The 14274-nt window shown below is 41.7% G+C and overlaps 1 protein-coding gene across 1 annotated transcript in view; it reads right to left on the reverse strand.

The window, feature by feature from the left end:
• The window catches only part of LOC132819182 (serine/threonine-protein kinase N2-like), a 121266-nt gene that overhangs the window by 43149 nt on the left and 63843 nt on the right, over positions 1-14274 (reverse strand). The window contains exon 3 of the mRNA XM_060830616.1: positions 3223-3368. Coding sequence (XP_060686599.1) covers positions 3223-3368 — 146 coding nt within the window. The remainder of the gene's footprint in view (positions 1-3222; positions 3369-14274) is intronic.

Here is a 14274-nt window from a genome sequence, read left to right on the forward strand (position 1 = left end):
CTAACCAATGTCCTGTACAGCCACAACATGACCTCCCAACGCCTGTACTCAATACTCTGACCAATATCCAGCTGGACTCAGAATGAGCTTCCAGAGTGGACCAGATTAACAGCCCCCAATCAGTGATTCCTGGCTGATAGATAAAAGAGAGGTGTCAGAGATTCTGACACTGGTTGCTAACTCCCACAAGGCTGTGCCAGAGTCAAGGACTTTCCACGTGTAAATAAAGGGTAAAAATCGAAAGAATAGATGCTAGAAATTGGAAACTGTTGGGGAAGAAAAAAAATCACTTCTGAGGAAGGGTCACTGGGCCTGAAACATCAACTGATTTCGCTCCAGATGCTGCCAGACCTGGTGAGCTTTTCCAGCAATTTCTGTTTTTGTTGTAAACAAAGACTTGGCGACGGGATACTAGCCTCAGTGTTATTTCAGAGGCAGCAAGTGTGGGATCAATGGTGTAACCATGCAAAAGCACCTACTAATTGAAACGCAACTGGACATCAACCAGGCACTATGACTGGTTTTATCATTGGAAAATGCAGCAACTGGAGCATATGAGTTGCAAAGTACCCTGATGGAAGGGGACTTACCAGTTCAACTGAGCTTGCGGCATACCATTCAGGACATATCCTAAACAGAGCAACTCCAGGTTTGCCCACAGCAAAACCAAAAGGCCCACAAAACAAAGCCAAGCCTCAACCAAAATTGTTAAAATTTTCTTCAGGATCAGGGCCTGCAAGCCAAGTTGCTGCTGGTATGCAGACTCGAGACAGCAAGAGTCCTATTCAGCCTAAAGTGAGTAAGATAGCCAATAGCAAGAAGAGTGCATACTCTGAAAATTCTACCTACAGTAAAATTGCTGAGCAACATCCAAATCATAACCAAAAATAAATGTCTGTCTAAATGGTCATCAAACCCAAGACTATGCTAAGCAAGAGAGTCAATTGAAGCAAGGTCAGGACCAATGACATATAAAGTTTGCTGGTCTAGCCAAATGGTGAGAAACGCAAAAGGGTAGCATGGTGGCGCAGTGGTTAGCACTGCTGCCTCAGTGCCAGGTACCTGGCTTTGATCCCACCCTCAGGCAATCATCTGCATGGAACTCCAACTAGAGTCATACAGCAAGGAAACAGACCACTCGGTGCAATAGTTCATGCCGACCAAATAACACTGGTCTTATTTGCCTGCATTTGGCCGATATCCCTCTAAATCTTTCCTATTTATGTACTTAGCCAAATACCTTTTAAATATTGGAACTGTATCTGTATCTACCACTTTCTCTGGCAGTTCACCCACTGCATGAAAAAGTTGCCCCTCAGGTCCCTTTCAAATCTTTCTCCTCTCACTGTACAACTATGAGCTCTGACTTTGAACTCTCCGAAGCTAGGGGAAAAACCTTGGCTATTCACCTTATCTAAGCCCCTCATGATTTTAAAAACCTCTTTACAAAAAAAAGGTTACCTGTCCACCTCCCACCCTCCAGGGAAAAAATGTCCCAGCCTATCCAGCTTCTCCTTATAGCTCAAACTCTCCATTCCCAGTTACACCCATGTAAATCCTTACCAATTTAATAATATTCTTTCTATAGCAAGGTAACCAGAACTACACACAATACACCAAGGGTGGCCTCAATGTCCTGTAGAGCTGGAACAGTATGTCCCAATTCCTATACAAAAATGCTCTCAGCAAGAAGGCAAGAGTTCCAAATGTCTATCACCCTGTCCATCTGGAATACCACTTTCAAGAAACTATGTACCTGCATCCTTTAGGTCTCTGTTCGACAACACTCCCTGGGGTCCTACCATTACTGTGTTGGTCCGGGTCTGGTTTGCCTTACTAAAATGTAACACCTCGCATTTATCTATATTAGACTCCACCTGCCACTCATCAGCCTACTGGCCCAATTGATCAAGATTCTGTTGTGGTTCTGTTCGCCGAGCTGGGAATTTGTGTTGCAGACAGTGAACAGAACCACAACAACGAGCACCCGAGCTACGAATCTTCTTCCAAACTTTGATCAAGATTCTATTGTATTCTGAGGAAACCTTCTTCATAGTCTACTATACCAACATGGGTGGCATCAGAAAACTTACTCACTATGCCTCCTATATTCACATCCAAATCATTAATATAAATGACAAACATCAGCACCGATCCCTGCAGAATATCGCCTGTCACAAGCCTCCAGTCTGAGAAACAACCTACTCTCACCACCTTCTGTCTACTAATATCAAGTCAATTTTATATCCAATTTTATAGCTTGTCTTGAATTACATGTGATCTAACTTTACTGACCAGTCTACCAGGCAGAACCTTATCAAATGTGAACAAAAGCAAAAATTGCTGGTAAAGGTCTGGCAGCATGCGTGGAGAGAAATCAGAGTTAACATTGCGATTTGAGTGATCCTTCCTCAGAACAATTGTACTGACAACTGTGGGTCATTTTATATCTTCGCCTTCTTTGTTAAATAGTGGACATAGTTTAACTGACTGACCTTTCAGCCCTAACTTGTCCTGAAAAGCAGCAAAGTTACTTAAAAACTCTGCATTCTCACTGCTGTCAAACATCAACTCTACCAAACCTTAAAATGGGGTAACAATACAAAAAAGAGTTGGGAAATGCTGCTTACCACCACCTCAGCCCATCAACTATAGCTCCAACCTCATAAGAGCACCCTGCAGCCATGAGTTCCCATTAGGGTTTTGAGTGATAATAGTGAAACTCATCCAGTTTAACCCTTAGAGAAGGTATTAATGCCAGTCTGTTTTCAATACAATAGGAAGTGCTTTAGCTACTTTTGTACTGCACTTAACCCTCATACAAACATGATCTACCAATCTGGGAAGATTGCACAGTTGAATGGGTACTTAAAAATGAGCTTGTTGGGATATACCAAGGCTGGTAAGATCAGTTAAAAATGCCCTCGAGAATTTTACCAAATTTATTTTTGATCTGCAGCAAAAACACTGCTTAATATAAAAAGGTTGTTTTTTGAAAAAGAACCACAGAATAGAGCATAAGCTGACATTAGCTAAACAAAATGCTCAATTTCCATAATTTTGTTGAAAGGCAGGCATCAAACTTCAGTTCAGGCTCAATTTAAAACAAACAAGACATATTAGCATGCAAATAGACATGTTTTAGTTCAAATAGATTATGTTTGAATATAGATAGTCCTATTGTGCACAATCCGGCAGGTGTATTTTAGCACATTAACCAACCTTGGAGGATCCATTTGAGTACATCTGAATCATATTCTCAGCTCCCAACTTCACTTTCAGCTCAATATCCAATTGCTTCTTCAAGGCAGCGATACGGCTATTATTTGTAGACTCAGGGTTGGGAGTATCTGGGGTTCGCGGACAATCTGAAATGACAAGGACTTGTATATGAAATTCCATAAATATATTGTGCTGGGCATCAAAATAGTAACTTTGCTATAACATTTTTCTTAAAAAAAACCAACTGTCACAATGTCATCCTTTGATGTGATACTCTAAGGGAATCTGATTGGCAAAATGTATTTTTCTACCCTAATGAAAAGAGCAAGGACATACTGCCACTTTCAGCAGTAACTACACTCCAGGGTGTCCCACATTATTAATTTCCATCTCAAATTGAATTTTGAAGAATTTAAACTCCATGACAGCATTCAATGATCCACACTGGACCTGCCTATTTCAGAACCCAAGTACATCTATTAAATCAAAATGCTTGGGAAAGACTCTTGTGGTCTGAGATCCTATCCTTACACAGCTTAAAAGATTGTTGACTAACTCAAATTATATAATCAGCAGCAAGCACAACACAAAAAGAACAATGTTAAAAAGCTGCAATTCTCTGGTGCTTACCCTGTCTCAGGCAAAGTATTTGAAATCCTATATTCTCAGATTACAAAACAACAAAATGAAAGCAACGACTCGAGTGCACGTAACCATCAATAACCATAATATGTATACATATACACACACACACACACACACACACACACACAATCAAGAAACATTTGATCTTCTGTATTTCCAAATTGCAAGATCAGCTTGATTTATTCCTCAGAATTTCACTCCATAGATTTAAATAGTAACTAGAGAAGCAAAAGTTTTTAAAAATTCATTGACAGGATGAGGTATAAGATAATCAAAGGGTTAGATAGGGTGGACAGAGAGAGCCTTTTTGCTCAGATGGTGAAGGCTAACACGAGGGGACATAGCTTTAAATTGAAGAGTAATAGATTTAGGACAGACATTAGGAGTAGTTTCTTCATTCAAAGAGGTGTGAAAACAGCCTGCCTACAAAAGTGGTGGGCTTGCCGATGTTAAGGGCATTTAAATAGACAATGAACATACATGTGGATAATAATGGAACAGTGTAGGTTAGATGAGCAGCAGATTATTTTCACAGGTCAGCACAAGATGGAGGGCAAAAAGAACATACTATGCTGTAACATTCTATGTTCTATGGGTGTCATTAACCAGGTCAGCAGTTATTGCCCATCCCCAATTGCCCAGAAGGCAGTAAAGAGTCAACCACATTGGTGCGGGTGTGGAGTCACATGTAGTCCAGATCAGGTAAGGGTGCAGTTTCCTTCCCTAAAAGGATATTAGTGAGCCAGATTAGTTTTTACGACAATCGGCAATGGACTCATGGCCATCATTAGTCTGAATTCCAGATTTATACTTTTAAAAAAATTGAATTCAAATGCCAACATCTGCCATAGCGGGATTTGAACCCTGGTCCCTAAAACGCTGCCTGGCTCTCTGGATTAAATGTCCAGCGATACCACCACTAGCTGATCAGCAAATGTTCAATGACTAAAAAATATCAGGCTGAAGTTCAAAGCTTGGCATAGGAAAAAGGTGAACTAACGAAATACAAAATATAATATGAAGAGGTCTTTCAAAAGTTGTCGTATTAAAATGGCAGTATGCAAGTGACTGCACATAGCTTTCAAATCTCCATGATAGCTCATTTGCTTGTGATCAAATAGATTGTTGACTCAGATGTGTACTTCTCAATGTTAATAAAGGCAAGTCAGGAAAAAGGGGCAAGGATTTGGTATTTCAGCAATGACTTATTCATCCTTTTTCTAACAAAAGGACTGTTGCTTTAGGAGACCATACCCTTTGATCTTGAGCACTGTCATTTGTCTGTGGAACATCAATCAATGGTTTGTGGTTACTATTGCTCACTGGTCCTTGGCAACCCCATACCTCTGATACATATGATTGGAACAAGTACAATTAGATAGTGGCTTCTACCAAGTTTCCTTGAGCTACACAAAAAAAAATGAATCTTTAAATGTTGGAAACAGAAGGATCAATATTTGCTAATTTTAAGCCGGGGTTGTTCACAACAACTTTATATAGTACCTTTGATACAATAAAATATTCCACAAAGAAAGAGATAAAACAAGATTACATCTTGTTATGGAAGGAGGTAAGAAAGCTGATCAAAAGTTTAGCCAAAGTAGTATTAAGGAAAGATGGTGTGGTTTCAGATCTAATGTTGTAAAGATTAAATCAGTTTTACTCATTAACCAGATGAATACTGATACCTTGTGGGACTGTTGAAGTACCTATTCGAGATGGCTCAGGGAATCCCTGATGAACTCTACCTGTAGCCTCTCTTGGTTTGTCCCAGAGATCGTACTCTGTGGTAGTCTGGAATATAAGACTCTTAGAGACAGTTTAGTTAAATTATTACCTTTATTTACCAATGGCATCAATGTCACACTATAACATAGACACCTACAAGCTAGGCTTCAGCTAAGGTTCTAAAACCATTCCTGAAGGGCTCATGCCCAAAACGTCAACTCTCCTGTTCCTTTGATGCTGCCTGACCTGCTGTGCTTTTCCAACAAGACACTTTCAGCTCTGATCTCCAGCATCTGCAGTCCTCATCTTCTCCTTCTAAAACCATTAGCTGAGTAGCATGCCAGCTCTTACCCCCAAGAGCTCTCAGAGTCCTCTCCTTAATGCTGCAAACAAACCGTCTTTTATACAGAATTTGGTATTAAAATTACAAAAACGCCACATGTCCTTAATCAAATAAGCGGCAGTAAAATGGCAAAAAAGTTTGCAGAGGAAGAGAAACTCATCGACAGGTCTGAGTACGCTTGACTAATTAAGCTACATGCACGTCAAAGTGGGAAACCTTGATCCAGCCAGGCCAAATGGTCAAATTGCTTTGGCTAGTACATCATAATGAAAGACTAGTGAAAAGGTCATGAGGTAACCTTGCGCAGCTACCATGTTCAGTATCATTGTCTGACAAAATGGCTTTTTCTTTCAAAAAGAACTTAGACTCCCAGAATGCAAATTAAGTTCATAACATTCCTGAATCCTGAGCTCCCAGGAACAACACACAAACATTCAATCCATGTCAAGACAGTGTTCACTCAAATCAGGCTATAAAAGGGTTCATTTTTCACCAGCTTCCATCTTCTCTCTCTCTCTCTCTGGTGTCCATGAACCTTTCAGTCAACGAATGTAATTTACACAAGAATATTTCCTCTCTTGCTCACCTCTCTCACTCACACAAACATCTTTTTCCCAGCCTGTAAAAGGTAAAGGTAATGGTAATGAGACATTCACATTCCAGCACAGACAAGGATGAGGGAACGGAGCTTCATAAATTCAAATCTGCTCAGTGTAGTATTAATGAAAATGTATCAGGATTGTTCTATTATGTATATTCCACTCAGCTTATTAAATTACAAGTTCTTTTCCTATTGAGTATGAGTTTCGTTAAGAGTCTTCAATATAAACCAGCAATTTAGTTATCTGACATCCTACTGTGAAATATGTGCACCTCCAGCCTCCAGGGAGAGAATGAACTACTGCCACAAACTCCACAAGTGAATAAATATTATCACCTTATTTACACCAATCCACTGACACTAAGAACAGGTATCCCCAATTCTTCTGATCAAACAATTTCCCGCATTCTCTGCAGCAAATGTGTCACATCTTAGGCTACACACTTTCTCAGGACTAGAAAAGAGAAATAGACAGGAGGCAGGGCAAGGATGGATTTTAAAAAATGGATATTACTTAACCACGAGCCGACACAGGTCAAAAAGCACATACATGATGGATATTTGAAATCTGGTGCAGGTTAGGACACAGGCAAGTATGATGTCAAGCTCAGAGGATAGAATTTGGGAGGCTGGCAAGGAGTACAAAGTATAAAAGGTAACAAAAACTTGGATGAGAACTTCAGCAGCAGAGGAGCTGGAAGGGACGGAGTGGGGTGATGTTTAAGAGGTAAAAGTAAGCCTTCTTGATAAAAGTAAATTTTTGGTCAAAAGCTGATTTTGGGATCAATTATGGCACAGAAATAGCAACATTATGGTTCAGTCTCAGCTAGTTGTTATCAGGGAGAAGATACCAGCAGTGGTGAAGGAGTGGAATTTGTAGTAATAACCAAAGACATACAGTATGGTTTATAGGAGAAAGTGAGGACTACAGATGCTGGAGATCAGAGCTAAAAATGTGTTGCTGGAAAGGCGCAGTAGGTCAGGCAGCATCCAAGGATTCCTGAAGAAGGGCTCATGCCCAAAACGTCGATTCTCCTGCACCTTGAATGCTGCCTGACCTACTGCGCCTTTCCAGCAACACATTTTCAGTATTGGTTATAGGACAATTTAGAAATAATAGACTGGGACAAGAGAGATGGTTGAGCTGGACGTCACCTCAATATACATGGTAATTGATGTGCTTTGGAAACATTGCCAAAGGGCAGCATGTACAGAGAAACAGGAAGGCTCCAAAAGATAGATTCCTTCGGACACCAAAGGGCAACTGCGCAGGAACAGAAAGAGAAACTGTTGATGGCAATTCCTGGGCTATGATTCAACAGATAAGACTGAATACGAACTGATTGTCCCTCTCACTTGGACAATACTGAAACAGGATTGTGGAGCATCACTGTGTCAAAGGTTGCAGACTGAAGAATGACAAGTGAGGGGAGAGTCACAGGATTCCATCTGGGACTTTGAGTCATTTTAATATATTAGGAGTGGTGGAAATATTGGAGGGTTTCAATTAGAATTCCAAAAAAAAAATCTCGGAAATGATTTGAGGGGCAGAAACATTCAAATATTTGAGGAAAAGTGAGTTGAAGATGGGCTGATAATTTGAAAAGAAGTAGGATGTTTTTTGGGCACTGTGGCTCAGTGCTTTGCACTGCTGCCTCACAGCATCAGGTTCCCAGGTTTGATTCCAGCCTCGGGCGACTGTCTGTGTGGAGTTTGCACATTCTCCCAGTGTCTGCGTGGGTTTCCTCCGGGGTGCTCCAGTTTCCTCCCACAGTCCAAAGATGTGCAAGTCAGGTGAATTGGCCAAGCTAAATCGCCCATAGTGTTAGGTGCATTAGTCAGAGGGAAATAGAGTCTGGACGAGTTACTCTCAGCAGGGTCGGTGTGGACTTGTTGGGCCGAAGAGCCTGTATCCACACTGTAGGTAATCTAATCTAATAGTGGTAATTCGGAGAACATGATAGATACCTGAACAGAGGGAGTAAAGAATCAAAAGTCATGTATTTTGGAAGCCAACAACAGAAGTCAGCAGTAATAGGAATAGGATTGAACAAAGGAGGAGGTGGGGACCCACGGATAAAGTTTGTGAGAAGATTTGTAGCTCGGGTGTTCATTGTTGTGGTTCTGTTCGCCGAGCTGGGAATTTGTGTTGCAGATGTTTAGACTCCTGTCTAGGTGACATCCTCAGAGTTTGGGAGCCTCCTGCGAAGCGCTTCTGTGATGTTTCCTCCGGCATTTATCGTGGTTTGTCTCTGTCGCTTCCAGTCGTCAGTTCCAGCTGTCCACTGCACTGGCCGGTATATTGGGTCCAGGTCGTGTTTGTTGATAGAATCTGTGGATGAGTGTCATGCCTCTGGGAATTCCCTGGCTGTTCTCTGTTTGGCTTGTCCTATAATAGTAGTGTTGTCCCAGTCAAACTCATGTTGCCTGACATCTGCGTGATTTGCTAAGGACAGTTGGTCATCAGAAATATACACAGTTTCTTCCTTGTCTATGGTCTCATTCGATGTAACGGCACTGTTCACCTCTATCGACAAAACCCTAGGCAGAGAAACAATAGCCAACCTGCTGGATATACAGAACAGACAACAAGACGAGGAACCTATAAACAAAGACAGCATAATCAAATTACTGGACCTGTGCCTCAAAACACACTTCACATTCAACAACCAAATATATGAACAAATCAACGGCACACCCATGGGCTCACCCATCTCTGGACTCTCAGCGGAAGCTGTGATGCAAGGATTAGAACAAACAGTCTTACCGCGAATTCAATCCAAACTCTGGGTCAGATGTGGATGAACCTTTGTAACCATTAAAAACACAGAAATAGAGAACGCACACCGGGTCATCAACGCCACACTCACAGGAATCAGATTCACTAGAGGGAAGAAAAGGACAACCAACTCCCATTCCTCGACGTGATGGTACAGAGAACACCGAACGAACGGAGATTTCACCACAAAGGTATACAGGAAAGCCACACACACACAGACCAAGTGCTGAACTACGAAAGCAACCACCCCAACACACATAAAAGAAGTTGCATCAAGACACTGTTCAAAACGGCCACAATACACTGCAGTACACCAGAACTGCAAAAAAAAAGAAGAACACCTATACAACGTATTCGCCAAAAACAGATACCCCCTCAATTTAATCAACAGATGCTTAAGGGAAAGACAACAGAATGAGGACATGCCACAACCCAAAGGACTAGCCACGTTACCATACATCAAGAACATTTCTGAACTGACAGCCAGACTACCAAGACCACTAGGACTCATAACAGCACACAAACCAACAGCGACTCTCGGACAATAACTCACCAGGATGAAGGACCCGATACCCAGCATGAGCAAAACCAACGTAGTGTACAAAATCCCATGCAAGGACTGCACAAAACACTACATAGGACAAACAGGAAGACAGCTAACGGTCCGCATCCATGAACACCAACTAGCCACGAAACAACACGACCAGCTATCCTTAGTAGCAAATCACGCAGATGACAGGCAATATGAGTTTGACTGGGACAACACCACTATTGTAGGACAAGCCAAATAGAGAACATCCAGGGAATTCCTAGAGGCATGGCACTCATCCACAGATTCTATCAACAAACACATCGAACTAGACCCAATGTACTGGCCACTGCAGTGGACAGCTGGAACTGACAACCGGAAGTGACAGAGACAAACCACTATAAATGCCAGAAGAAACAACACAGAAGCTCTTCACAGGAGGCTCCCAAGCACAGACACCCTAGACAGGGGACGAAACGTCTGCAACACAAATCCCCAGCTCGGCGAACAGAACCACAACCCATGGATAAGATATACACTGAAAAGCTCGAGGAGAAATGGGCAAAATGCGGGAAGTAAAAAAAATATATAAATTCAGGGCTAAAAAGGACAAGCCTTTCAGGAAGTTCATCAGTACACATGCTTTAACAGCAGAAATAGGCTGTTTGGCCCTTTAAGCCTGCTCGGTCATTCAAGATGATCGTGGCTGAGCTGGTTATGGTCTCAAGGCCACTCGGTCATCTGCTCCCATAGCCCTAGACTCCATTGTCTGTCAAAGGTCAGCAACCAGTGATTTGAGAAAGAAAATTCCATTGACAAGCCATCTCATTGTTTTGAAAGGAAATCTACTTTTGCTTATTAAAACAGTAGTCCTTAGTTCTAACCTTTCAAGAAGAAACACCCTCTCTATATCTGCCCTGACGTAATTTCATGCTCTTGTATATTTCAAGATGATCAAATCTCATTATAATTTCAAAAAAAGAGTATACACCCCACTTCAGTGAACTTGAGGAAAGGGAATAAAGTGGCAGAGGAGCTAACCTGAATCCCCAACCTGGTGACAAAGAAACTCCTATGCAAAGTATACCCAAAAGCAGTTAGATATAGGTATATGAACGTTCCACATAAGAAAATAGGATCAGGATCATTGAGTCACTAAAGCCTGATCCAAAGATCCCAACCAAACAAGATATTAAATTAGATCAGTATCTCAAATGCATTCGCCCCTCAGCATTATTACTGTTTTAATTCAAAAGTCTATTCGGAGCTTGAGCATTTCAAATGATCCAGCATCAAGAGCTTTTTTGGGGAATGGTTCAGATTTCCATCGCTTTGTATGAGAAAAATGTGATTCCCAATTTCACATGGATCACCCAGGTCTAAATTTGAGATTCTAACTCCTCATTCTGAACTTTACAGAGGGAACAATTGCTGAAACTTCCCAATGAGCTGCTATATTTTTTAAAACATGATTAGACTCCATCACCTTTCTCAACTCATAAGTAATATGAAGTTTCTGCAACATGTCTCAAACTTACTCTTCAAAACAACATTGACGTTTTAATAAGTCTGCACAGCATTCCTTCAAAACCCAATGTTATTTTTTGAAAATTTGTGCTCAAAATTGTAGATATGACCTGACCAAAGATGGGATTAACTGAAGCATAGTTAACTTGTGCATTCCAAGGTCTCAGAGATAAAGGCCAATATTCTATCAGCCTTTTTAGGTACAAAAAAAAACCCACCACGTACACTAAAATATATCTGCTCATCTTCACCATTAACATTCTAATTTATCTTCCTTTGATTCATGTAGATGATCTCACTCACCTACATGGAAATCCACCTCCCACAATTCTGACCACTATGACTTTTTAAATGACCATAGTAGAGTGTGGGGTGCTGGAAAGACATAGCAGGTCAGGCAGCACCCGAGAAGGAGAACCGACGTTACGGGCATAAGCCCTTCATCAGGAATGAGCATGGCCTCTTTCTTCAAAGATCGCAATTTCCCCTTCCCCTCCCACATGGTTGACGATGCCCTCCAGCATATCTCCTCCACTGCCCACACCTCCGCTCTTGAACCTCCACCCCTCCCAACGCAACAAGGATGGAAGCCCCTCCCCCAACCCCTTCCATCCCACCAACCTTAGTGTACTTTCCATCATCCACCGCAACCTACAAATAGACCTCACCATTACGGGCATATTTTGCTCCGCACCCCTATCAGCTTTTGGGAGAGACCATTCCCTCTGTGCTTCCCTCATCAGATGCACACCCCCTACCCAGCAGCTTACCCTGCCACAGCAAGAACGACACAACCTGCACCTACCCCTCATTTACCAATGACATCTACTATACCCGCTGCACACAATGTGGCCTCCTCTACAAGGAGACAGGTCGCCAACATGTGGATCATCTCTGGGATACCTTTTCCAACCAACCCCACCACCCTGTGGCTGAACACTTCAATTCCCCCTTCCACTCCACCAAAGACATGCAGGTCTTGGGGGGCCTCCTCCATCGCCAAACCCTTACCACCCGACGCCTGGAGGAAAAACACCTCATTTTCTGCCTTGGGACCTTGCAACCACACAGGATTAATGTGGATTTCGCCAGTTTCCTCTCCTTCCCACACATTATCCCAGTCCCAAGCCTCCAAATCAGCACTGCCCTCTTGATCGGTCTATCACTTTTCCCATATATCCATTCCACCCTATCACCTTCTCCCCCATCTCACTTCTGATGAAGGGTTTATACCAGAAACGTTAATTCTCCTGCTCTTCAGATGCTGCCTGACTGGTTGCGTCTTTCCAGCACCACACACACTACTGATTTCCAGCATCTGCAGCCCTCGGTTTCTCTTTATGACCATAACCTTCTTACACAAATTACTGTGCCTTATAACTTGGTGTAATCTGTAAACATGGATAATACACTTCCCTATTCTTCAATCCAAACCAACAACATATATAGAAGTTCAGAGCACACAGCACAGGGCAACAGAACACTTGCCACACGTTGACAAACAGAATCTTTCCTTCAGCAAGAAGCTTGCCATTTTCTGACTGACCATCAATCACATTTGGATCTTCCTTTAACCTCTTTTTTCAAGTTCCTTCATTAACGAATGATCAAATAGATCAAGGTCTAAACTCAGGAAGTCAGTCATAGCAGCACAGCAAAGAGACATTTGGCCGATCAAGTACCTTGTCACCTAAGTTTATTTCCCTCAAATGCCCATCCAATTTCCTTTAGAAATTTTTACTCATCTTCACTTCTATCACCCTTTTAGGCATCAAGTTCCAGCTCTTTGCTTCTCACTACATTTTAAAAAATCTTCCTCACATCCCCCTCTCTCTTACCTAAATACACAGAATATGGATTCCCCTAGTCCATGTACAATAGCCTCATGGAAACCGTTATTTTCCCACTCTACATTACTTAACACTGCCTTGGTTCTGTACACCTCCCAACAAATCTCCCCTCAATCACCTTTGGACCATAAAGAATACCACAAGTTTCTCCAATCTAGTCTTCAGCTGTATTTCCCGATCACTAGAACCATTCTGATACTAAGCCTTACAGAGAAGTTCGAGGAGAAAATGAGGACTGCAGACACTGGAGATCAGAGCCGAAAATGTGTTGCTGGAAAAGCGCAGCAGGTCAGGCAGCATCCAAGGAACAGGAGAATCGACGTACATTTAACACTACATCCCTGCTTTTTAAAAACACAAAACCTCCCATGATTTGCTAACTGCTTTCTCAAAATATTCTGTAATGTTCAAAAACAAAACCATATGCACTTGAACCCACCAGGTCCTTCTATCCCTGCACTCTTCAGAGGAGCACTACATTTAAAGACAATTACTACAAGACTTAAATCTTTCAGGTTCCTGCAAAAACTTTACTTATGTATATTTCTGCAGCTTGATTAACCTTACTGAAATTCCTTCTGACAACACACTTCTACAATAGAAAGGAGGGCTACTCCCTCCCATCCCAAAACATGTCCAATCTAGCCCATCTTTGCAAAAGAACCTATAACTCTGAACATTTAGGTCTCAATCATTCACAGCTTGGTTAAGTCTTCATGACCATAACATAATGCCATTTAAGCTGAAATTGAACTTGTTCCTTCCACCCTGCCAGTTTAAATCTTTCTCCATTCCCTGATTAGTTTTCTTGTAAGTGAAGTATTTTTTTCCCAGTTTAATATTTCTTTGGCCACAGAGATGACAGGAATCTCAAAACTTCCAGATAAAAGTTATCAATTTGAATTTCACTGTCTATTTGGGTCAGTGTGTGGCACTGCAAGTAACAAAGGATAACTATAAAAAGAGGCAGAACCTCCATGAGAATTCAATACCACATGCGTAACACTAAACTGATTAACCCAATTGATATTCATCGAAATTGGACAGTTG

Source organism: Hemiscyllium ocellatum, chromosome 9, assembly GCF_020745735.1.
Source record: "Hemiscyllium ocellatum isolate sHemOce1 chromosome 9, sHemOce1.pat.X.cur, whole genome shotgun sequence".
NCBI lineage: Eukaryota > Metazoa > Chordata > Chondrichthyes > Orectolobiformes > Hemiscylliidae > Hemiscyllium > Hemiscyllium ocellatum.